Raw genomic sequence first — 27,493 nt, 5'->3', positions numbered from 1 at the left:
CCGAATTGTAAAAACCCCTTGGGTCATTTAGCTGCATATTGGTCCGGTCCTTAACCACTTAAGCCCCGGACCAAAATGCTGCCTAAAGACCCAAGGGGTTTTTACAGTTCGGGACTGCGTCGCTTTAACAGACAATTGCGCGGTCGTGCGACGTGGCTCCCAAACAAAATTGGCGTCTTTTTTCCCCCCACAAATAGAGCTTTCTTTTGGTGGTATTTGATCACCTCTGCAGTTTTTATTTTTTGCGCTATAAACAAAAATAGAGCGACAATTTTGAAAAAAATGCAATATTTTTTACTTTTTGCTATAATAAATATCCCCCAAAAACATATATAACATTTGTTTTTTCCTCAGTTTAGGCTGATACAAATTCTTCTACCTATTTTTGGTAAAATAAAAATCGCAATAATCGTTTATCGGTTGGTTTGCGCAAAATTTATAGTGTTTACAAAATAGGGGATAGTTTTTTTGCATTTTTATTTATTTTATTTTTTTTACTACTAATGGCGGCGATCAGCGATTTTTTTCGTGACTGCAACATTATGGTGGACACTTCGGACAATTTTGACACATTTTTGGGACAATTGTCATTTTCACAGCAAAAAATGCATTTAAATTGCATTCTTTATTGTGAAAATGACAGTTGCAGTTTGGGAGTTAAACACAGGGGGCGCTGTAACATTTAGGGATCACTGTGTATGTGTTTACTAGTGTAGGGGGGTGTGGCTGTAGGAATGACGTCATCGATCGTGTCTTCCCTATAAAGGGGATGACGCGATCGATGCGCCGACACAGTGAAGCACGGGGAAGCCGTGTTTACACACGGCTCTCCCCGTTCTTCAGCTCCGGGGAGCGATCGCGACGGAGCGGCTATAAACGAATAGCCGCGCCGTCGTCCCGGATCGCTCCTGAAGCCACGGGGACCGCCGCATGTACCGGGGGGGGGGGTCCGGATCGGACCCCCGACCCACGTCAAGCAGAGGACGTATATATACATTGATGTGCCTGCCTGTGCCATTCTGCTGACGTATATGTACATGAGGCGGTCCTTAAGTGGTTAAGTGGTTAAAATGCTCATTAAAAATTTCACTGTTAAAATAAACCTACCATTAAAATTAGATTGATCATTTTTTTTGTCAGTGAGCAAACCTACAAAATCAGCAGGGGATCAAATACTTTTTTCCCTCACTGTAGAATAGGGGCAGAAGTGTACCACATAAAGCCTATGGGCTTATAGCTGCTACAGGACTCCAAGACCCAGCATTGCCTGCCCTTGGCTGTTCTATTCCTCAAGAACCCCAGGCTGCCTGAGTGTCTCTGGATGTGTATTGAACTTGTGTGGGCTGCATTACGACATGAGAAGTAATACAGGAAGATAGGAAACAATCAGAAATTCCTTCTAATAGATTCATCTGGGCGGATCAGGCTTGACCTTTGTATTTTAGGAAATGACTAATTGCCCCCTATTCTTGATTGCACACTGGTTTTGTTACTTTCTTCCATAGAAGCGATAAGAAAAAAGAATTGCTGAAAATAATGCACAAGAGGAGATGCTAGCCAATTAGGGTGGTGTAATAATTAAAGGGATTGCTGGAAGAAATGTTGTCAAGTACTAATTAGAATTGTAACTAACATTCATAAAAGCAGACTCACACTGATCTTGAAAAGTCTCCCCACTTGGGAATTGGGTGCGATGTGTGAGGCTGTTCATTTTCACAGCCAGCCTCCCTGGGGGCCACTACTCCAGTTGGTTTGGTAGTTTCACCGCTCTTAAAGTGGAAGTCCAGCCTCAACTTCAGTCTTGCACAGTTGAACAGACTCCTCTCCTCTACTGACATTTCCTACTGATTTTACTGCACACTGTGAGCTTTAGACAGCGTGCGTTAGAAGCTGCAGAAAGTCAGATTGAGCCTGTCTCATTTTGCGGCTGAAGGATATTCAGCATCATCCAGCCCTTCATTCCCCAGCCTGCCCCTTTTATTCATTGTATTTCACTTCTTTCAGTTGTGGAGGCTTAGCAACGCATGCAGGTATTACCTGGTGCTGTCTGTAAATGCAGTCTGCCTAGGAATGCCCCAGCCTGTGCTTGAGAGAGTACTGAGGCAGGGTACTATGGACTATGGGTACTATGGACTATGGGTACTATGGGCCAGATTCACAGATATCTGCGGCGGCGTAACGTATCGTCTTTACGTTACACCGCCGCAAGTTTTCAGCGCAAGTGCCTGATTCACCAAGCACTTGCGTGTAAACTTACGGCGGTGTAACGTAAAGCCGTCCGGCGCAAGCCCGCCTAATTTAAATGGGGCGTGTACCCGAGCCGAACGTTCTGCGCATGCTCCGTGTGAAAATTTCCCGACGTGCTTTGCGCGAAATTAAGGCGCCCCAACGTATTTTTTGAACGGCGACGTGCGTTACGTTGTTTCGTATTCCCGGACGTCTTACGCAAAAAATAAAAAAAATTGAAATTCGACGCGGGAACGACGGCAATACTTTAACATGGCTGTTCTAAATGTAAGCCATGAAAAAGCAGGCTTATGTTTGCGACGGGAAAAACCGACTAGCAACGACGTAAGAGAATGCGACGAACGCGCGTACCTTCGTGGATCGCCGTAAACAGCTAATTTGCATACCCGATGCTGGAAAACGACGCAAACTCCACCCAGCGGCCGCCGGAAAATTACACCTAGGATCCAAAGGCGTACGAAGCCGTACGCCTGTCGGATCTTTGCCAAAAGCCGTGGTATCTTTGTTTGTGAATTACAAATAAAGATTTGACGCGGCAAATTTGAAAGTACGCCGGAGTATCAGCAGATACTCCGGCGTACTTTTTCTGTGAATCTGGCCCTCTGTTTCCAGGAAGCCCCTCCCACCAGCCATAATCTCCCTGTACTTCATAAAGAAGATCATGACGCCACCACTGGGTCTAAAATAAGGTATGTTATGAAGACAGAAGGGAATTATTTTACATTTTTATTACCATGTTGATGGGAGTGGGGAGAGAAGGCAAATATAGGGACAAGGGCACCAGAGAAGACATATTAATCTTCATCTTTTAACACTTCTTATTAGCTTTGCATGGTATAGAGCAGCGGTCTCAAAACTGCGGCCCATTGCGTGCCTTTATCCGGCCCTTGGGGCACTATTCCATCTACTGACACCAACAATAGGGCACTATTACTTCCACTGACACCAATGATGTGGCAGAAATTCTTTCACTGACACCGATGATGGGGCAGAATTCCTTCCATTGACACCAACAATGGGGCAGAATTCCTCCCACTTATATCAACGATGGGGCAGAATTCCTTCCATTGACACCAACAATGGGGCAGTATTCCTCCCACTTATATCAACGATGGGGCAGAATTCCTTCCATTGACACCAACAATGGGGCAGAATTCCTCCCACTTACTGTATTTGCTGGCGTATAAGACTACCTTTTACACTTAAAAAAACTGGCCAAAAAGCAGGGGTCGTATTATACGCCGGGTCAGCTGCTTGGATGCCTGCTGGATGTGCGGTAATACTGTATGTAGCTTCGGCTACATACAGTATTTCCCGCTTAGCCAATCCCGGTGATAGATGTATTCAAATGAATTCAGAGTCTGCTCGGATTGGAGTAACAAACTCTGCCAATCCGAGCAGGCTACATACAGATTGGCTTTGAGAGTCAGAGAGGCGTGGGCCGATGATGTTACAGCCTCTGCCAATCCAAGCAGGCTTTGTATTCATTAATAGAATACATTGCTCACCGTGATTGGCTCCAGCCAGAAGGAAGAAGAATATGGCTCCAGAAGGAAGAAATATGAAGTGTCGCAAGCCGCGGAAGGGGGGTCATCTTATACAGTGAGTACAGGCAAAAAATCTTACGCCTGGTCGCCTTATACACCGGCAAATACGGTATATCAACGATGGGGCAGAATTCCTTCCATTGACACCAATGAAAGGGCATTGTTTATTCCCACTGGATGCCAGGACATTTTCTACTTGCACTGGCCCTAGTCTGGCCCCCCTAAAGTCCGAAGGACAGTAAACTGGCCCTTTGTGTAGAAAGTTTGGAGATTCCTGGTATAAAAAAACTGCTAGAAGCTCTGTCAGGTTTTTACTCCTGTATGTATCACTATTGGAAAAGATTTCTCTTACTTTCTGTGCAAGTGATAGTAAACTATGGGAAATCGTATGAACAGGAACACAGAAGCAATACAATAGAGAAAGGAGTGTATAAAAAGAACAGCTGGCCAGGCTATGGCTAAACTTTACAGTAAGGTGGCAGGGACTATTAGGCTGGGTTCACACTATATTAGGGTTGTCCCGATACCACTTTTTTAGGACCGAGTACAAGTACCGATACTTTTTTTCATGTACTCGCCGATACCGATTACCGATACTTTTTTTTAAATGCAGCCTTGTGTCCCCAAATGCAGCCTTGTCCCTAAATGCAGCCTTGTCCCTAAATTCAGCCATGTCCCTAAATTCAGCCATGTCCCTAAATTCAGCCATGTCCCTAAATCCATGTCCCTAGATGCAGCCATGTCCCTAGATGCAGCCAGGTCCCTAATTGCAGCCATGTCCCTAATTGCAGCCATGTCCCTAATGCAGCCATGTCCTTAATGCAGCCTTGTGTCCCCTAAGAGAAAGCCAAGTCGTCGCCCCCCCCCCCACCCTGCCGACATCTAGATGATCAGCGCTGGGGGAACACAACAGCTTTCATTTGAATAGCTGTGTGTTCCCCGCCGCGCCTCGTCATGTATAGCCCCTCCCCCTTGCCCAGGCACTTTGATAGACAGATCACCCGTCCAATCCTGGGACGGGTGATCTGTCTATCAATGTTTCTGGGCAAGGGGGAGGGGCTATACATGATGAGGCGCGGCGGGGAACACACAGCTATTCAAATGAAAGCTGTTGTGTTCCCCCAGCGCTGATCATCTAGATGTCGGCAGCGGTGGGGGGGGGGACTTTGCTTTGTCTTAGGGGACCAGGCAGCAGCGGCAGCAGCTCTCCTCTCCTCCATACGAGGACTGCTCTGCTCCGCTCTCCGCCCCCTCTCCACCCACACTCCACCCCCTCTCCACTCCCTCTCCACCAGCTCTCGGGGAAGAAAAAAAAGTATCGGGTCAGGCATCGGGAGCACTCGATGTACTCGCGCAAATGCTCAGTATCGGTCCCGATACCGATACTAGTATCGGTATCGGGACAACCCTACACAATATGCAGCCGCGGGGCACAGCAGAGGGTCGGTTCACCATTTCAGGTCAGAATAAAGTACCATTGGACCAAGCTGTCCAATAAAAATGCTGCAGTGGAGGCACACCTCTCACTGCAGTGTCATAGAAGGGGGCAAGTGTCTAAAAGACAAATGCTCCCTTCCCTCTTAACCACAAGGAAAAAACATGGGTTTACGGGTATAAGATTTACCCACAATTCCACGATTTTTAAAAATCTCCACAGGTGACGCTGTCATTTTTTTTACGGGTTACATGTTTAGAGTTACAGAGAAGGTCTAGTACTAGAATTATTGCTCTCGCTCTAACGTGCGTGGCGTATGTAACTTGTGTGTATCTGGCTCTGATACTAGCCAGTGCCACTGACCTCACCACATGTCCCTGAACCAATCAAAGTGGTTCCTAAACATCAGCTATGATGTGCAAGCTGGAGTATTGTTGATAAAAATAAAGCTTCAGTCTGCAAATGTGGCAGGACAGAATTATAAACCCCTTGGCAAGTAAAATCGCTCCCATGTCTGTAGTTCAAATGTATATGTAGATGTTTAAATTTCAGCTTTTAATTAAAAAGTAAAACAGATATGTCTGCACAAATGTCATACATCTTTTTTGATATGAACACACCCATCAAAAAAGGTAAATTCATTTTTTATTTATATGAATCCTGAATTTTAAAAAGTGTAACCACAATGAAATTCAGGGAACAAATTTCTTGGAGTACTTGACTTCAAAGCTCTAATGAACTACAGAACAATTTGGAGCCTGAATTCATTTAAATTCTAATGCCCCGTACACACCATCACTTTATGTGATGAAAAAAAACGACACTTTCTGTGAAGTAAAAAATGACGTTTTTGAAACTTCAATTTTCAAAGACGAAGTTGCCTACACACCATCGTTTTTCTCACAATGTTCTTGCAAAGTGAGGTTACATTCCACCACGTTTTACCATTGAAGCTCGCTTCATAAGTAGCTTCTGGGCATGCGTGGATGAAAAAACGTCTTAGAAAACGAAGTTTTTTGCTACACACGGTCAATTTCTGTGAAGTAAAAAGTGCACTTTTGAAAAACGACACATAAAATTGAAGCATGCTTCAATTTTTTTTGGTCGTTTTTTACAAGACATAAAACGACGTTTTCCCCCACACACAGTCAATTAAAGTGACGTTTTTAAAAACGTCATTTTTTTTCATCACATAAAGTGATGGTGTGTACGCGGCATTAATCTAAGGCTCTAGGGGAAAGGGAAAGGGTGGTGGGTGTTATTCACTTGTTTTCTAATTAAATGTCCCGATAAACATATTAGAGAAGAGTTTTTGGGAGTGGGTTTATGAGATGTTTGGGCGTATTTTTCTTCATAAAGCCTTGGGCATTACGTTTTTTAGATGTTCGCAGTGCTGTGTTACATTTAACCACTTAAGCCCCTGGACCAATATGCTGTCTAAAGACCCAAGGTGTTTTTACAGTTCGGGACTGCATCGCTTTAACAGACAATTGCGCAGTCGTGCGACGTGGCTCCCAAACAAAATTGGCGTCCTTTATTCCCCACAAATAGAGCTTTCTTTTGGTGGTATTTGATCACCTCGGCGGTTTTTATTTTTTTCGCTATAAACAAAAATAGAGCGACAATTTTGAAAAAAATGCAATATTTTTTACTTTTTGCTATAATAAATATCCCCCAAAAACATATATAACATTTTTTTTCCTCAGTTTAGGCCGATACGTATTCTTCTACCTATTTTTTGTAAAAAAAATCGCAATAAGCGTTTATCGATTGGTTTGCGCAAAATTTATAGTGTTTACAAAATAGGGGATAGTTTTATTGCATTTTTATTATTTATTTATTTTTTTACTACTAATGGCGGCGATCAGCGATTTTTTTTCCGTGACTGCGACATTATAGAGGACACTTCGGACAATTTTGACACATTTTTGGGACCATTGTCATTTTCACAGCAAAAAATGCATTTAAATTGCATTCTTTATTGTGAAAATGACAGTTGCAGTTTGGAAAGTTAACCACAGGTGGCGCTGTAGGATTTAGTGTACACTTAGTGTGTATTTACAACTGTAGGGGGGTGTGACTGTAGGAATGACGTCATCGATCGAGTCTCCCCTATAAAGGGGATCACTCGATCGATGCAGCGCCATAGTGAAGCACGGGGAAGCCATCTGCCTATATATATATACAGTACAGACCAAAAGTTTGGACACACCTTCTCATTCAAAGAGTTTTCTTTATTTTCATGACTATGAAAATTGTAGATTCACACTGAAGGCATCAAAACTAAATATAAAAATAAATAAAATATATTTCATATTCTAGGTTCTTCAAAGTAGCCACCTTTTGCTTTAATTACTGCTTGGCACACTCTTGGCATTCTCTTGATGAGCTTCAAGAGGTAGTCACCTGGCGCAGCACCCCATCACTCTCCTTCTTGGTCAAATAGCCCTTACACAGCCTGGAGGTGTGTTTGGGGTCATTGTCCTGTTGAAAAATAAATGATGGTCCAACTAAACGCAAACCGGATGGAATAGCATGCCGCTGCAAGATGCTGTGGTAGCCATGCTGGTTCAGTATGCCTTCAATTTTGAATAAATCCCCAACAGTGTCACCAGCAAAGCACCCCCACAACGTCACACCACCTCCTCCATGCTTCACGGTGGGAACCAGGCATGTAGAGTCCATCCGATCACCTTTTCTGCGTCACACAAAGACACGGGGGTTGGAACCAAAGATCTCAAGTTTGGACTCATCAGACCAAAGCACAGATTCCCACTGGTCTAATGTCCATCGCTTGTGTTCTTTATCCCAAACAAGTCTCTTCTGCTTGTTGCCTTTCTTTAGCAGTGGTTTCCTAGCAGATATTCTACCATGAAGGCCTGATTCACACAGTCTCCTCTTACCAGTTCTAGAGATGTGTCTGCTGCAAAAGGTGGCTACTAGAATATGAAATATATTTTCAGTTGTTTCACACTTTTTTGTTATGTATAATTCCACATGTGTTAATTCATAGTTTTGATGCCTTCAGTGTGAATCTACAATTTTCATAGTCATGAAAATAAGGAAAGCTCTTTGATTGAGAAGGTGTGTCCAAACTTTTGGTCTGTACTGTGTATATATATATATATATATATATATATATATATATATATATATATATATATAAGGCTTTAGAAAGACTTTCCGGTATCAAAAGGTGAATGCTGAAGAGCTGCATAAGGCACTTCTAGCCCTTCTGATTACCAGTTTGATGTTATTACATACCAGACAACAAGCAACTCAGGAATTAATAAAGCTGCATTTACACCTTTGCGCTGTGCCACTTTTTTTTGAGTTTGTCATGTGACATCATAAGGCAGTCCATTCACTTGAATGGGATGCTCTACACGCATCAAACACTCCAAAGTAGCTATTGCACCTTTTTTTGGCAGTGAGCCAAGCATGTTTTTTGATGAGTGTTTTGGCACAAATTTTCACATGACACACGCGCAACTGCTACCTGAATTTGGAGTGCCATTAAGAAATAATGGCTCCACCAGTGTTATATACGTTTTGGTGCATTTTTCATGTGTGTCTGGAAGCACGGGCAGAAACACATCTTTTTTGCCCACCTTCTTCAAGCACGATCGGAAATTCCGACAAGAAACCGTGGATTTTTTTCAGATGAATTTTGGCTCAAACTTGTGTTGTATACACATGGTCACACGAAATTCCGACCGTCAAGAACGCAGTGACGTACAACAATACAACGAGCCGAGAAAAATTTAGTTCAATGATTCCGAGCATGCGTCTAATTGATTCCGAGCATGCATGTTTTTTTGTGCGTCGAATTGCATACAGACAATCAGAATTTCAGACAAGAACTTTTCTTGACGGAAAAATTGAGAACCAGCTCTCAATTTTTTGCTGTCGGAAATTCCGACAGAAAAACTCAGATGGGGCCTACACACAGTTGGAATTGCCAACCAAAAGCTCACATCAAACATTTCTTGTCGGAAATTCCGATCGTGTGAATACGGCATTAGGTGTGAATGAAACATAAATGACCAGCTCATTCTACCTGCTGGCGCTATGGCTTCTCTCTGGTCACCATGTTACATACATGGTAGGACTGTCCCCACATTCAACCTTTCTGGGAAAAGATCTTCGATAAAAATCTACAGGTCACTGAGACTATAATCCCCAATACTTAAAGTTAATTTAGTGACTATCCCTACAGGGTCTTATGCCATGATATCCAAGACGTGGCTTAATTTTTTTTTTTACTCTGTCGATGCTTACCATAATTCCTAGACATTAGTAATCCACAATTGTGCCCCAGATTAGAAAATGGATTGTCAAACTTTGTCTTGTGATGAGGATGGAAAACCTGACATCTTATCTCCATGACACTCATGATAAGGCTCCATTCACACTTGTGCGACTTGTCATGCAACCTTTGATATCAAATTTGCATGACAAGTAGTTCCCCATGTTTCCAATGATAACCATTCATATATATGTGACTTAAAGTTGCAGCAACTTCATAATAGTTCATGCACTACTTTGGTCTGACTTTCATGTAACTTGACGACCATAGACTTCAATGTTAACTCTGAAAAGTTGCATGAAAGTAGTACCTTAATATTATATTATGCAACAGTTGTCTACTATCACTGGTCAAAGCCAAAGTTGTATTTAAGTCGCACCTATCGATAGTTGCATCAAATGTGCACCAAAGTTGCACTACAAAGTCAGCGCAACTTTGGAGTCATACAAGTGTGAATAGAGCCTTAATACATTGCTCAACAGAGCCCTGGGTTCTCTTTACTTAGGCATTTAAATCACTTTCCTCTAATTGACTCTGCGGTGCCACAATCTCCCCCTGCCTCCAATCTCCCGCAGGCCCCCTGCCTCCAATCACCCCCTGCCTCCATCGTCCCCTGCCTTCATCCCCCTCTGCGGTGCCACTAACAACCCCTGTCTTCATCCCCCACCCTCTGCGGTGCCACCATTCCCCCTCTGCTGTGCCACCAACACCCCCTGCCACTAACACCCCCTGCCTCCAATCTCCCCCTGCCTCTATCCCCCTCTGTGGTGCCACCGCAGCCACCCTCACCCCCTGCCTCAAATCTCCATGCACAGTTCCAAGCTGAACCGATCTCGGCTATTTTTACTGGCACATTCCCGCAACTACGGACATTTATGAACGGGGGGGAAAAGTGCCCGTTTTTACAAACTGTCCGTAAAAATACGGACGGTTGGCAACACTGGGATTATGTTAGAGCTGGTATGTAACATATCATGTGAATTCATTGCGATGTGTCTCTGCCAGGGCACCCCCCTGTGTTAACGGTCTGGGGGAAGGTTGTAGAATAAAGCTCTGAAGAGAAAATTGCCCCACAAAAGTATACAAATGCTACCGCAGATCATTCTAGCAGGTAATGGTTTGGACCAGTGCAGACATTTAGGGAATGAACCATGCCAATTTCCCCCTCAAGTGGATCTCTACCCAACAGAAGGAAACCAGAGAGCTTGCATTGTATGACCCGGCAGTGGGAGGACTGTGAAGTGTATGAGCCTGTTCTTCCGTTTAAGATTGAGATGGATATGTTACTTGCTTCTAAACCGTGGGATGTGTTTGCAGCCTGGTTCACAGTAAAGACGGTCTCTTTCATGTAATTTGAATTTCTCAGTTTGATGGGAGTGTAAACCACAAAGCTTCGTAGTTATGTGATGGTACACAACAAGAACCTAGGGAAGGACTGTATATCTCCCACATATACGGTACAGCATTGCACAACTAGCTACTGTTTGGTTTTGACAGAGCTAGAAAATGACAAACAGAAGATCTTGGCAAAGGATTAGATAAAGTTTGATTGGAAGCTGTTACAGGAATTTCAGCCTGACGAGATGAGAAGAATTTGCTCTGTTCTAAATCCACAAATTATAAAGCAGTAAAAATAAGGTGGCGGCAGAATAGAGAGTGCCAGCAACATAGGCGTTTGTAGATTGTATCTCCAAACGTTTTTAACGTCCTCAATGATACCCAATGTAACAAGAGACTAGCTGATGGCTGAGCCTTGGAATGAACTATTTATGAAATTTACACTATGTACATTTCTCACCCTATCATATTTAAAAGAATATAGCGATATGCCTTTTATTTATATGTTGTAGTTGCCTGTTAAGACCTGAAAACTCACCAACACACCAGTGACAATGCAAAGGGTTTTATTCGGGCCAGGACTAGCCCTACAACAAGAACAATGGAAACAGATCCTATCACACAAAGCCTAGTACAAACAATCACTACAGTTTATCCAAATATATCTGAAGGGACAAACACAAAATATGTTCTCGTACGATACCAGATCGCGTGATTTGCTTTTAATCAGTACAGTATTCGTCCCAAAAAAATCTGAAAAAAAAAAATACAATACATTAAATCACTTCCGAAGTTGTTGTCTTTCGTACGAGAATTTTTGTAAGTTTAGCAACCTCTTTATTTTTTATATAAGGATTAGCATGCAAAACAAAACAAACGATCATTTGCCCGATATTCTCATTGTGTGTACGAGGCTTTAGGCTGACATGTTGTAGAATACCAAAGTAATTAGCAGCACCTTAACACAAATAATTTTCCTCCCTTATCCTGCTCGTGAAGAGCCTGGCCAAAACACACTAGGCTTAATAAAGGAACATTTTCATCAACTTTAATGGCAGCAATAGGAGAAGTAAATACCACTACAATATTGTTTTTTGTCCCTGACTACACCACTGGCCAGTGAAAGAACAGGTATGATGTGGCCCTTATACTCTAGTTGAAGGGCACACTCTCAATGTGAAATTATTTGTAATTCAAATGAACGCTCAAGGTAGCCCTCCTTTTCATGTGTGTTTGGATCAATAAAGACACAAGTGACTGGTGCCTATTGTTTATCAATTACTAGCCATGGATTCAGCCTGCCCTGCCACGGGGGTTTGCCACATTCAGAAAATCAGCCAAATCCAGCAACATGGCTGCTGCTCCGACTCTGTATTAAGGACATTTCCTGACACCAGTAAGCAGAGCAAAAAGTCTGGCCAGGTCTACACTCCCTTTTCATTATGCCAAATGTGTCATTATGCCAAATTTTGCATACTAAACTGCTCCAGAAATGGCATTCCCGTCTTCTGTGATTGGCTCACTTTATTGTGAGCCAATCACAGTAAGGTAAGGGACACTAGCGTTATCTCACTTGGCTCTATCCTTTTTGTGACATGGCCATAGATCTCTGTAATGCTAGTCTGCTCCCGGTTGCTGTGTGAAATGGATTGCTAGCAAGAGAGCCCAAAAACCAACCCCTTCCCTACCAGAGGACCCGTTATCTTACCAGGTACCCAGGGCCGCCATCAGGAATTATGGGGCCCCTTACACGGCTTCAGGCATGGGCCCCCTGGAGCAGAGATGCTGGGGGGGGGGGGTGCTGCCGCCTGACATTGAGAAGCAGGGGGGGTGCTTCTCAATTGTAAAAAAAAAGAGGGGTAGCCATCCGGGGCCCTGGGGACCTCTGGGCCCTATAATAAAAAGAAAAAAAGAAATAAAAAATATAAATATATATAAAAAAAATATATATATATATACCGTATTTATCGGCGTATACCGCGCACTTTTTTGCCCTGAAAATCGATATGCCGATACCCGCTTTCCCGCGCCGAGTTTGAATACTGCGCCAACATATACCGAGCGCAGTACACTTGTGTATAGTCGGCCAGTCTCGGCTCCTCTCGCACTGACGTCCTGGACGTACAGGACGTCAGCGTGAGAGTAGCCGAGCCTGCCCGACCATACACGAGTGTACTGCGCTCTGTATATGTCGGAGCAGTATTCAAACTCGGCGCGGGGAGGACGCGAGGACGCCGCAGAAGGACGCCGGACCCGACGAAGAGGACAACCGAAGCCGCAGACGGACGCCGGACCCGACGAGGCCGCCAATGGACGCCGCGCAACACACCAAAACTGTAAGTACAAAAAATCTTTTTTCCACAGGAATTTCGGGCAACTTTAGGGGTGCGCGCTATACGTGGGAGCGCGCTATACCCCCAATAAATACGGTATATATATATATTTTTTTTTAAAAGGGGGGTTGCCATCTGGGGACCTCTGGTTCCTTTAATAAAATATATATATATATATATATATATATATATATATATATATATATATATATATATATATATATATATATATATATATATATATATATATATATAAAAAAAGAAACCTCTTGGCCCTTAAATAAAAAATAAATAAAAAAACATATAAAAAAATAAAATAAACATTTAAAAAAAAAAAAAAAAGAGGGGTTGCCATCCAGGGACCTGGGACCTCTGGGCCCTTTACCCTCTTGACCACCGCCCCATGTCAAAAAGACGTCCTCTTTTTAAAGATGGATATCTCGGTAACGGCAGCAGCTGCTGCCACAACCGAGATATCCATCTCTTCAGTAGGCGGTGGTGTACACGATAACGGCGGTCTTTGCGGCGTGAAAAAAAAAGTGTACTGCCTGTACCCCCCTGATGGCGGCCCTGCAGGTACCACACCTGACTGGTTGCTGTAGCTTGTTCCTTTACTTGGTTACCTATAGCAACTACACCCTTCTTATCTTTGCTGAGTTAAACCTCTGTAGTAGTGTTACTTCACACCCCATAGTTCAGTTACAGACCCAGGTTCTTTGGAATATGTCAGAACCAACATACAACTTTTTCAATAACTTCAGACCAGGCTTAGAATGGTTAACATAACTTTACTGTTTACGGTAAATGCAGCATGATAATACAGCAAGAATAATGACCTTTCCCTAATCCTAACCAACATGAAGTAGTGGCCCAGGCATACCCCCAAAAAGTGAGAAGCCATTAACATAGCTCCCAACTGTCCCTGATTTTGAGGGACTGTCCCTGGTTTGAAATAAAGTCTCTCTGTCCCTCTTTCCTCCTCATTTGTCCTTAATTTTCGTCTCATCTATATAGTTGTATACAAAATTAACTTTTCATCTTTCAAAAAGTGTTAAACCTTTCATCCAATTTCTAAATTGTTGCATTTATAAATGTCAAACGCCAGTATCAATGAATAATAGTGGTAAAAAAAAAAAATAGCCACCAATCTTAGCAGTCTTCCTATTTCTATATCACAGGTGGGCCCAGCGAATTCAAAAAGCCCAGGAACTAGGCCAAAAGTTCTTTAAGCTTTCCCCAGCTCCTGGAAACTAACTAAATGCATGAACAGCGATCAGTCATTTTCCCTAGTGAGGCCACCCCCTACAGTTAGAACACACCCAGGGAACATACTTAACCCCTTCCCCGCCCCCTAGTGTTAACCCCTTCACCGCCAGTGGCATTTTTATAGTAATCAATGCATTTTTATAGCACTGATCGCTATAAAAATGCCAATGGTCCCAAAAATGTGTCAAAAGTGTCCGAAGTGAGCGCCGTAATATCGCAGTACCGAAAAAAAAATCGCTGTTTGCCGCCATTACTAGTAAAAAAAAATATTAATAAAAATGCTATAAAACTACCTCCTGATTTGTAAACGCTATAACTATAACGCTATAAACCAATCAATAAACGCTTATTGCAATTTTTTTTTACGAAAAATATGTAGAATACGTATCGGCCTAAACTGAGGAAAAAATATGTTTTTTTATATATTTTTGGGGGATATTTATTATGGTAAAAAGTAAAAAATATTATTTTTTTTTCAAAATTGTCGCTCTATTTTTGTTTATAGCGCAAAAACTAAAAACCGCAGAGGTGACCAAATACCACCAAAAGAAAGCTCTATTTGTGGGAAAAAAAGGACGACAATTTTGTTTGGGAGCCACGTTGCACGACCGCACAATTGTCAGTTAAAGCGACACAGTGCCGAATCGCAAAAAGTGCTCTGGTCTTTGACCAGCAATATGGTCCGGGGCTTAAGTGGTTAACAGGCTGTGGGCTGCATAGCTGTACACTGCACCTGTACCTCCTGGGCACACTAAAACACCAGGAGGATTGTACAGCAGCGAGACATCCCCTGTGTGCAAGGAGCCTAATTGGTTAAACTGCTCATGGCGTGATCTTATTTTGTAGTTGATGTGTAAAATCTTGTTCTTTAAACTGTAACAGCAAAGACAAATTCTCTGTTTTGTTCAAACATAATATGAACTAAAACAGTTCCACGGCTCCAGCTGCTACCATCTAGTGGTGAAATACTGTATATAAATCTAATGATGTATAAAATGATATGAACAAAAATGCTTACACATAGGTGTAATGATACTTTAGACATAAAAGACTTTGCTTAGGCATTAAAAAATAGGTAAACCCAACATATTCCTGAAAGGGCCTTCTTTACCCGTTACTTGTAAGAAAAAGTATCCTTTTTGTATTGCTTCCTTTGTGTGAAACTCCTGGTGTTCCTGCCAGTCCCTCTGCTTTCCTAATAAAAACTGACCGTGCTAGGCATGGGAGCACATTGTGGTCAGTGTTCTTGCGGTGATAGGACCTAATCCAATTATCAGTCTTGTACTGATATCCCCCCTTCTTGCAACAGCTATTCTCTGGGAAGATCAATGTGCTGCTGCTTCTCCTCCCCCAGCTGTTATGCAGCTGAGAACAGAGGGAATGTGATCACTTATAAAAAAGGGGGAAAAAAGGTATTTATAATGATTTTTATATGTATACACAAATGTTTTCCTTTCATTTTTATAACCTTGTTTAGGCAACCTGGCATTAATCTTTGTATTCATAAGTTCTTCTATTTGCATACTTCTAAAATCGTTTAGATAGAAAAAAACGTTATAGTGTAGGCAGGTTGAAATATGTTGGTTGTAATTAGTTAGCGCCTGTAAAGTTACATGAACAATTTTGATCATAGTCTGAAGTTATTTAAAGGAATGCATGTTGGTTCTGGTGTATCTGAAGAACCAGGGTCTGTAAATACTACGGGTTATGAAGTAAGACCACTACAAGGGGTTAAGTCGTTAGATCCTCCAGTAGTGAGGGGGCCGATTTTCTGGCTCCCTCCCTAGTGGTCAATATTCAGTGGCAGCCGGATCTGAACTCACGTTATGGAGGTCTATGGCTGATCACAGATCGGGGAAAGGGGCTGATCCTGACAGCTGATCAAGTGATGTAAACAGAAGATTGGTAATCGGCATTTTTTCGCTGACAGCGTGAGGAAAAAAAAAAACTGATCACTGGTTTCTGTCAAAGGGACATCGGTCCCAAAGAGGGAGAGTCACCACCGCCTCATCTGTGCCCACCAGTGCAACCTGCCGATGCATATCAGTGCCGCCAATCAATGCCCACCAGTGCCTCCTATTAATGCCCACCAGTGTCACCTATTAATTCCCATCAGTGCCTCATCATCAGTGCCACCTATCAGTGCCACATACCAGTGCCCATCAGTGCCACCTATGGGTGCCCTTCAGTGCCACCTATCATTGCCCTTCAGTGATGCCCATCAGTGCCACCTCTCAGTGCAGCCTCATCAGCACACATTAATAAATGAGAAAAATTACCTGTTTGCAAAATGTTATAACAAACTATAAAACTGCTTTTTTTTTAATTTTTGGTCTTCTTTCATTTTCTTAGCAAAAAAGGAAAAGCCCAGCAGCCATTAAATACCACCAAAAGAAATCTCAATTTGTGGGGAAAAAAATTATTACAACTTAATCTGGGCAGAGTGTTGCATGACCGCACAATTGTTATTCAAAGAGTGATAGTGCTGAAAGCAGGAAGGGGGTTTACAGTAAGTGCCCAATAAGCAAGTGGTTAAGTAAATTGATCTTGTTGGCACCCCACTATACCCCCTGGTGCATGCACATGAAAATCCCAGACATAGAAAAATGCAGTTGAAGGATTTTGCATTAAACAATCTACTCAACAAATAAAAAACTGATTCTCATACAATTTTTAAACTTACCTGTATAGTGTAGAATTGTAAGGTATACACCTAGTACAAAAAAAGTAAAACTATGCCCAGTATAGTACATTCCAATATATTCATGAATGAGAATATACTAAATATGCAGCTTTGGTGTAATATATGTGTTTACTTTACCAGCTCTTGCATGCCTTGTTGGTGAATGGAGTCAATGGAGTGGCTGTGCAAATCAATGTACCCCAACATACAGAGCGCGCAGGCGTGACGTTCTACAGGAGGCGGAGAATGGCGGAGAGCCCTGTCCACATCTGGAGGAGAAGGCTGGGTGTCTTGAATATTTCACACACCAAGGCATTGAGTGTGGAAATTTACATGGTAAGATACAAAATAATAAAAGCTGTAGAGTTTACTCTAAAGGCTCAGAATTAAGATATAGCTTAGACGAGTGTGATTTGTTTTGTTACTAATCAAAATTCGGATAAAAAATTCACTATTCAGAAATTTGGATACATCACACTCACAATAGAAACAAATTTCAAAGAATGTGAAATAAATTACAAAGAAACAAATTATTTCGTATTCATTAATTTCATTCAGATGACATAATGTGATAGGGCCTTTTGTTAAAGGGGTTGTAAAGGTACACTTTTTTTTCTTGAATAGCTTCCTTTACCCTAGTGCAGTCCTCCTTCACTTACCTCATCCTTCCATTTTGCTTTTAAATGTCTTTATTTCTTCTGAGAAATCCTCACTTCCTGTTCTTCTGTCTGTAACTCCACACAGTAATGCAAGGCTTTCTCCCTGGTGTGGAGTGTCGTGCTCGTCCCCCTCCCTTGGACTACGGGAGAGTCAGGACGCCCACGAACACACAGCTCCTTTCTCTATCTGCAACGTAGAGAGCGTCCTGACTCTCCCGTAGTCCAATGGAAGGGGCGAGCACGACACTCCACACCAGGGAGAAAGCCTCTCATTACTGTGTGTAGTTACAGACAGAAGAACAGGAAGTGAGGATTTCTCAGAAGAAATAAGAACATTTAAAAGCAAAATGGAAGAATGAGGTAAGTGAAGGAGGACTGCACTAAGGTAAAGGAAGCTATTTAGGGAAATAAAATTGTACCTTTACAACCCCTTTAATGTTTGAAGCTTTCGAAACAACGTAACAACATTACAAATGATCCGAATTGATTCTACTGATACGCCGCGTAAGTCCATGGATTCGCCGTCGTATCTATGCGCCGTATTCTTGTACTAAGATACGCCTGAATTTTGGCTTCCTACGACCGACGGAAGTCTCCTACGCCGTCGTATCTTGGGTGCATATTTACGCTGGCCGCTAGGGGCGCTTCCATTGATTTACGCGTTGAATATGTAAATGAGCGAGATACGCCGATTCACGAACGTACTTGCTCCCGTCGCAGTAAGCTACGCCGTTTACGTAAGGCGTACGTCCGGCGTAAAGATAAACCACCAAAAAGCTGGTCTAAGTCATGTTAGGGTATGGACGTCAGATTTTACGTCGTTTACGTAAGTCGTACGTGAATGGGGCTGGGCGTAGGTTACGTTTACACGTCGAACGCATTGAGCCATCGTATCTTAGGGAGTATATGCGACGTGATTCTGAGCATGCGCGCACATGCTCCGTTCGTTCGGGAATTCATTTACATGGGGTCACGGCTAATTTTAATACAACACGCCCACTACCTTCCTAATTTGAATTAGGCGGGCTTACACCGGCTCATTTACGCTACGCCGACATAACTTAGGGAGCAAGTGCTTTGTGAATACTGTACTTGCCTCTCTATGTTACGTCGGCGTAGCGCATATGAGCTGCGCTACGCCCGCTTAAACATACTTCGCTCTACGTGAATCTGGCCCTATGATTCCTACTTATTTGTTTGATTGGATGGAGGTGGATCTAACATCTCCGAATCATAACATAACAAATTAATCCAAAATTAATTTAGTTCCATTCATTGTTCTGATTTGGAGAATCTGATGAATCCTCTTCCATCCAAACGTAATAGAGTACATGAGTAATCTCCTGAAATAATACATTAAGGCCCCATACACACGATAGAATCCATCCGCAGATAAATCCCAGCAAATGGGTATCTGCGGATAGATCCTATGGTGTGTACACGCCAGCGGATCTGTTTCCGCAGAGAAATCGCCTCTGGGATGGATTCCAGCAGATCGGATATTTGCTGACATGCACAACAAATCCATCTGCTGGAATCCATCCCAACAGATGGATCCGCTCGTCTGTACAGACTCACCGGATCCATCCGTCCAAAGGGATTCCCCGCACGCGTCGTAATGATTTGACGCATGCGTGGAATTCCTTATATGACAGCGTCGCGCACGTCGCCGCGTCATAATCGCGGCGACGGCGCGACACGTCATCGCCAGAGGATTTCCGCGCGGATTTCAATGCGATGGTGTGTACACTCCATCGCATAGAAATCTGCGGAAATCTTTGAGAGGATTTATCCGTGGAAACGGTCCGCTGGACCGTATCCGCGGATAAATTCTCTCGTGTGTATGGGGCCTAACACATTAAAACAAATATAGCCAATCTTCCAAAATGCAAACTTTGAACAAGGAATATACGAAATGCATCTGAATATACAAAACGAAAATCAGAAAATGAATCATTCTAACATAATGAATATGATGAAATAAAATGTTTACCTTAACAACTGAATCCGAAACTAAACAAAACTATTTTTTTTGTCACGCACATCTCTAATATAGGGAAACTGTAAATCAGATATAGGTATATAGGGCCAGATCCACAGCCGCCGAGCGCAACTTAACTTTTCAGAGTTAAGTTACACTGCCGCAAATCTCCTAAGTTAGGTGCCGATCCACAAAGCACTTACCTGGAAATTTGCGGCGGTGTAACTTAACTCCGTCCGGCGCAAGGCGTTCCTAATACAAATGGGCGATTCCCATTTAAATTAGGCGCACTCCCGCGCCGGACGTACTGCGCATGCTCCGTCGGGTAACTTACCCGACGTGCATTGCGCTAACTGACGTCGCTCCGACGCCATTTGCTTTCACGAACGTCTTACGCAAACGACGTAGAGTTGAAAATTTCGACGCGGGAACGACGGCCATACTTAATAGGGCTTAGTCAAATAGGACTCAGCCCTATTTTTACGTGGCGTAACTCGACGTAAATTTAGCGCGACGGGCCCGTCGAAACGTTCGTGGATCGCCGTAAGTGTTCATTTGCATATTCTAGGCCGGCCGCAATGGCCTCGCCACCTAGCAGCCGGCCTAGAATTGCATCCTTAAGATCCGACAGTGTAATTCAATTACACATGTCGGATCTTCTGCCTATCTATGGTAAACTGATTCTGGGGATCAGTTCCAAAGATAGAGACAGGGATACGGCGGCGTATCAGTAGATACGCCGGTGTATCCCTTTTGTGGATTACCCCCATAGTTATCAGAGACTATATGAATTCTACAAAATGTAGTACATTTCCAATTAGATTTCCAAATACAAAAAAAGGACCACCAAACTTTTCAAAATGCAAAGAAATAAAGAGTAGCATTTAGATGCTCTGTATTAGGTGACATGTTACATATGGTAATTTTGACTATGAGATTAATGGCCATTAAGGCAGGCCATAGACGGGGCATGAAAGGAATTTGCACCATTCCCCCATTAACACAGACAGTGCTGACAGGGGGATTGTCTTTTCCTGGCGGGGAAGTGGGGGAAGCTGTCCCTGTCGGGAGAAGACAGTGATTATCGCTTGCAGCTATAGCAGACACTAGCAATAATTGCAAGAGAATCCAGCAGGCTGGTTGTACCCAAGCTGATCGATCAACTTCCTGCTAAACAGGCAGAGATTTGAACCGTGTATGGCCGGCCTAAAAGATAGGAAGGAGGGAAATCTTTTAACACAAAGTATGTAGGCAAAAGACTATGAAGCATTAAATACACATATTGGTTAAATTGAAGTGCATTTTTACTGCTACTTTTGAAGAAATCTTTCATGAAATCCTGTGATTTCATATCTGCAGTTCTGTCATTCAAGATAATTTTCACCCATACAAAGCAATCTGGAACAGAGGACACATTGGTTTCCATAGTCAGGTGGTCGACTTTTTACAACATGATTCTCAATTTACAAAGAAATTATTGTCATAAAAAGCTCTCGTGTGACACCGTCAGTGTACGGAATGTTTATGTGTGATCCACTTCCAGATTTATGTTGGCTCATAACATATATATGTTTCTCTATTTCTAGTGCCTGCTTTTATCACGACTTTTGAGTACAACAAAGCCAGAAGGAAGCGTGCAACGTCTCCAGACTGGGCTTCGCATACAGAAGATCCTGGGTATTCATTTAATCAAATATTGGGAAATATTACAGTAGGGTTGCTGATGTAGGTGCAGGGGCCAATCCCAGAAGTCTTTAGACATCTGGGGGTAGATCCACGTACAACGGCGCATTAGTGCCGTAGAATTTGCGCCGTAAGTTACGGCGGCGTAGTGTATCTCTTGCGGCGTAAGGGAGCGGAATTCAAATGGATGTAATGGGGGCGTGTTTTATGTAAATACGTCGTGACCCGACGTAAACAACGTTTTTTTTTATTGCGCATGCGCCGTGCCTGGGGGTATCCCAGTGCGCATGCTCGAAATTTAACCGGAACAAGCCAATGCTTACGACGGTGACGTCATTCTACGCAAATTCCTATTCGCGAACGACTTACGCAAATGACGTAAAAAAATCAAAATTGTACGCGGGAACGACGGCCATACTTAACATTGAGTACGCCACCATATAGCACCTTTAACTATACACCGGAAAAAGCCAAACGAAAACGAGGAAAAAAAATGTGCCGGGCCGACGTACGTTCGTGGATCGCCGTAACTAGCTAATTTGCATACTCAACGCGGATTTCAACGGGATAAATTGCAGCTTAAATGCGACGGCGTACTAAGACGTATGCCTGTCGGATCGATCCCAGATGCCGTCGTATCTTGTTTTGTGGATACAAAACAAACATACGACGCGGGAAATTTAAAATTACGCCGGCGTAATCCTTTTGTGGATCTGCCCCCTGATGTTATCATGAATGGACAGAAAGGCCAAGTTTGACTTTATTTGTAGGCTGACACTCAGCTTCCAGACGCTAGCACTGTGCATGAATGAATAAATAAAAATGAAATATTGCAATGCCCATGGATTTTAGCACTTATCTCTAGTTGACACGGAGCACAGAACAAAAACCCTCTGTGATGATTCCCACAACACGGTTTAGAACTAAGGACCATTAAAATGGCATGCACCAAATTCAAAAATCTCTACTATTTGTTTTGGTAACTTTACTGACACATGCAGTAGATTCAGGTAGTTTTTAAGAGCGACCCTTTTACAAAGGGATGCTATAATGCACCACATTAAAAAGTAATTACCTGAAGTTTGTAGATAACAAAACTGGAGGTAATTAGGACCTAGTATGACTCTAATTTGGCGTACAGAGACAGGCAAAGTTCCTGTTCCTGTGCACAATGTAGCAATCAGCTAGAACAGGTGCTGCTCCCTCCCTGTTACTGGTTGTTAGGCCCCTTTCAGACGGACGGCAGTTTTGCCGCAATTAAAAGCATGTACATTTTCAGTGAAATTCAAGGCCCTGGGCACTGCGATTAGCTGCATTTGTACATTGCGATTACGTGCGGTTACATGCGGCCGCGTTAAGCTGCGGTAATCATTTCCATAGCAACCCTTTTTATTTTTATTTTATTATGATGTGCTTCCTGTTCTTTTTTTTTTCTCACACTGCTATCCGAAGTTGTAACACAAAACTGGGATTACCTGCGTTTAAGTGCATATAGCTGCGCTAAATCGCACCTGGATGCATTCAATTCTATTTTTTCTATTCGCACCAAACCGCATGCAACGAAATCGCAGCTAAACGCAGTGTGTGAATGGGGCCATAGGAAAGCATTGTGTGCTTTTAGCTGCGGTAGAAAACTAGAAAATCTGCAGCTAAAAGCACCATTCTATCCGTCCGTGTGAAAGGCCCCTTAAAGTGGATAATATCCCAAATTTTGATGTCACAATGTACAGTATAAGATTTCCTATCATCTGTGCCCAGTCTTGCCACACAGAGTTAATCCAGCTCTGAGCAATCCTCTTTTATTGTTCAGTGAAATAAAATGGACTTACAGAGAAAAACCTTAGTCCGTTCCGCCCCCTTGCTGTGAGTGACAGGTTATTTACATATCTCATGCACTAGCCTGGAGACGGGCATTATTTTTTAATTCCCACCCCCACTCCTTTTCTGAAGTCATGTGGTTACTTTTCTGGATTTTGACTGGATGTTAGTGATCATAGCAGAATTTAATGTAAGGAATACACAGGAAAAAATGCATGTTGACAAGGGGAGTGTAGAGGAGGGCGGGGAGTCTACTGACATCACGACTCCACCCACAGAGCTCCAGACAACAGACCCACCCATAGAATCTGCAGTTTTTCAGTTCTTGTAACAGACAGAGGGGAGACATTTGACAGGTAAGGATACATGCAGGAGGCATGTATATCCTTATAGATCAGCACTATGGCAATAGTTTAGAAAGGATGAGAGTGGGTTTACATCCACTTTAAGGATGCTGTTGGCTTCACAGTCGTCAGGGGAAAGCTCCGTTATACTGAATTGTCTGTATTGACACTCTGGTCTGGTAATTGAATCTGTCGCCTACACTGACATTTGTTGTGTGCAGGAACATTGGAATTCTAAAGAGTGTCCTAACCAATCTATGAATTCCCTTCAATGTCTGTTAAAATCACTAGAACATTCAGATGTATGCAGTCATGATAAAGAAATATTTGCAACGTGGGCACCTTTTATTACTCATTTCTCAAAGAAGTGACTTTAGCAGACTGAAATTTTAAATGACTGCTTTGGATTGTTGCACTTTGTACATGAATATTACTTTTTATTGGAATGCTTCACTAGTTAAAGATCATCCCTTCAACATATATTATGGTTCCTAAGTGTACTTAGTTATATATCTAGGATTGGACAATGTTAAAGCTGTGTGTGTGTCTTACATGGTTTACATGTGATAAATGATGGTAATCTTCCAATAATTGCCAACAGATATTGTGTGGAATTCCAGATTGAATCCTTATCTCCAGCTTGTCTAATAGAGGACCGTCCACATGCCCGTTGGATGCTCTACCTACGGGAAGGGTACACAGTATGTGTTGCTTGTCAGCACCCTGCGATGCATATTAGAAATCATCGATGCTATGGTGATGGTAGCGATGCCAATGAGTGAGTACATTTGCCCTTCATGTTGGAAGTAGCAATAATCTATGTATAACATAAAATATGTAAAACTTTCATATCAATACTAAAGACAAATATGTAAATTAAATAATAAAACCTTCAAATTATTGGAAAAACTTTGCTTTTTTGAGGGACTCAAATTAATAAATGTGTTTATTGCTTAGTGAATGCATATTGACTGGCCAATCCATAGTATTTTATATATATATATATATATATATATATATATATATATATATATAAAAATATATATAAAATTAGTCAGCCTAAGTGTGAAGTGGTGAATTTGTTAAGGTAACTAGGCACTCCTTGCTTACATAGGTCCATTTAGTATGGGCCACATATTGCTAATTAAACTAGGCTCTACTTTTACAATTGGCTATTGTTGTATGTTTATAGTGATCACACAATGCTTTTCGATTTTCTGTTTGTGATAGATTTGTAGCTAGACATATATGAGGACCTGTTTGCATTGCCCACATGCTAAACCCTTTGAGCAGGCAGCTGTCAGTTTTCAGCGAGGGGACGGTTTACTTTTTTAAACTTTATTTAAAGTCCACAAAAGTGACACAACATTCATGTCTCTGCACAGCAGCGTGGTGACATGTTGTGAAAACCTGTGCACTGCAGTAGAATGCCAAATGTCTACAACAGCTCACTACACTGGGCTGCATTGCATTGCTAATGAGGCACATAGAAAAACGTTGGTGACTGCTGTTTATCCAGTGTGGAAAAAATACCAGTCGCTGTGTGAATGAGCCCCATCTAGTAACCATAATGCCGTATTGTTCTGAAACACCTCATAAAAAAAAGAAAAAAAAATACCATATTATGGCCACTAGATGAAGCTGATGATCACAGGCAATAACAAATTACAAACCATACAGCCATCATACATTTTGAAAGGAGTTGTAAAGGAAAAACATTTTTCACCTTAATGCAATCTATGCATTAAGGTGAAAAAACATCTGATGATGCCGCCCCCCCCCCCCGAGCCCCCGTTTTACTTACCTGACCCCTCGAAAGTCCCACGCTTGGTCCCGAGATCCCCTTCGCCGCTCAGCCTGGCCACTGATTGGCTAGAGCGGATGGATTGAGAGCAGCGCAGCCATTGGCTGGCGCTGCTGTCAATCACATCCAGTGACGCTGTGCGCTGAGGGGCGGGGCAGACCGCTCGCTGTATCACGGGAGCGCGCCCGCAAGGACTCATCACCATGCGATCTCTCTCGAATGAATGTGATGAGTTCTTGCGGGGAGGACTAGAGACAGCCGCCGAGGGACCCCAGAAGACGTGGATCGGGGCCACTCTGTGCAAAACGAACTGCACAGTGGAGGTAAGTATAACATGTTTGTTATTTTAAAGAAAATTATTTTTTTCGTTTATTGACCCTTAAACTTGCTTGAAACATCAGCATGGTGAATTTTCCACACTTTTTGAGAAAGGGCTTATCAACAATATATCAGAAGTGACCCCTGGTGATGTTTATTAAACAAGAGAAGTTGCTGCATTTTGGAATGTTATGATTCATGCCCTTGCCACTCTAGGCACCTGGGGTTAATTTTGCTGCAGCTTAAGGGTGTTAGCCGACATCCGCTGCTCCACTCTATAGATGATCTGATTGAGTCCGTCTGAAAAATTGACAGGTGGACCCGATTGGCCCGTCATTATGAAAGGGGCCTTAGGCTGGGTTCACACTACTACACTACTTTCATCCTACTTTGCTCTGTGTTCAATGTTTCCCTATGAGAGCGTCTTGTAGCGTCCTACACAAGTCGGTCCGACTTTGAAAATGCTCCCTGTACTACTTTTGGTCCTACATTGATCCTACTTCAGGCCCATTGAATATCATTGAAGTCGGACCAAAGTAGTATCCTGTTCATGAAAGTAGGATGGATGTAGGACCAATGTAGGATAAATGTAGGACCAATGTAGCAGAGCAAAGTAGGATGAAAGTAGTGTAGTAGTGTGAACCCAGCCTGAAGGTGTACTACATACTGATTATCTTCCCCATGAGTAAGCTGCAGTGGATGAGGTGAAACGCGTTGGGATGTGGCCTGACAGGGTTCCAGGCTGAAACTGCCATTCGCTATTACACAGCAGGCTTTAAATTAATGTGCGGCTCAGGGACACCTTTCACTCTCTACCATTGCCTGAAGCATAGATGAGCTCTCTACCCGGCCAGCACTTACAGAGAGAGGTGGGTGCAGGACTTTGTTTCCACACAGCATAAGCGTAAGCTACTCACACACATATCTTGGTTCATGCTGATTATCTTACTGAGGTGATTATGATGGTTGAGAACCACAAATAGGTATACAAGATGACTTAAAGCGAAGTTCTAGGCAAAAATGTCATACCTTTTTCGTAAAAAAAAATTCAGGACTTCCGTCCCATGGCGCCACGGCGAGGTACATCACTTGAATTTTTTTTTGGTGCCCTCCTCCTTCTCCCCTGTTGCCTTCTGGGACCTGTGTGTGTCCCAGAAGATGACTGGACCATTCAGAGAGTAGGAAACAGACTGTGAAGTCACAGGGCTTCACTTCCTGTTTCCCTTAGTAAGGATGCCAGTGCCTGCACCCAGAGCCGATGGACGGGTCCGCTTTGGGTGCCAACATTGCGGACTCCCCGGACAGGTGTTCTTATATTAAAAGTCATTAACTTCAGTATTTGTATTTTTTTTCACCCAGGCTGGAACTCCGCTTTAACGTACATAATGATATCTTGCTAAGTTAGTATGATTGTGGAACCTATAAGCAATTCCACTTAACCAATTTCTTTGGTATTTTAGTGTTAGGAATAAAAAAAAATGAGGTTTAGGGCACTTTTCGCTAATCGTTTTATTATACAGTATATTGTACATTTAAAATGTTTGCTCCACTAACCAACCTTTCTATGTTTATTTTCAGGAATCAGATTCTTCACTGGCAAGCTGTGGGCAATGCCAGGTGTTATGGGTCCTGGAGAAAAGTAAGACAAGCTGACAAGTGCTCATGCCCCATGGTGCACAGCTTTATATTTACGTAACAGAGGACTTGTAGTCCTACCTGCATTCTAAA

At 42.6% G+C, this 27,493-nt stretch overlaps 1 protein-coding gene across 1 annotated transcript in view; it reads left to right on the top strand.

Annotated features, from left to right (window-relative positions):
• Positions 1–27,493, top strand: part of SBSPON (somatomedin B and thrombospondin type 1 domain containing) — a 33,209-nt gene extending 5,716 nt beyond the window's left edge. Inside the window, exons 2-5 of the mRNA XM_040354415.1 lie at positions 17,300–17,494; positions 21,385–21,475; positions 24,245–24,421; positions 27,344–27,493. Of these exons, the coding sequence (XP_040210349.1) occupies positions 17,300–17,494; positions 21,385–21,475; positions 24,245–24,421; positions 27,344–27,461 (581 nt within the window). The 3' untranslated portion in view covers positions 27,462–27,493. The remainder of the gene's footprint in view (positions 1–17,299; positions 17,495–21,384; positions 21,476–24,244; positions 24,422–27,343) is intronic.

Source organism: Rana temporaria, chromosome 5 (assembly GCF_905171775.1).
Source record: "Rana temporaria chromosome 5, aRanTem1.1, whole genome shotgun sequence".
In the NCBI taxonomy this organism is placed as follows: Eukaryota; Metazoa; Chordata; class Amphibia; order Anura; family Ranidae; genus Rana; species Rana temporaria.
This window is presented reverse-complemented; position numbering and strand designations above follow the sequence as displayed.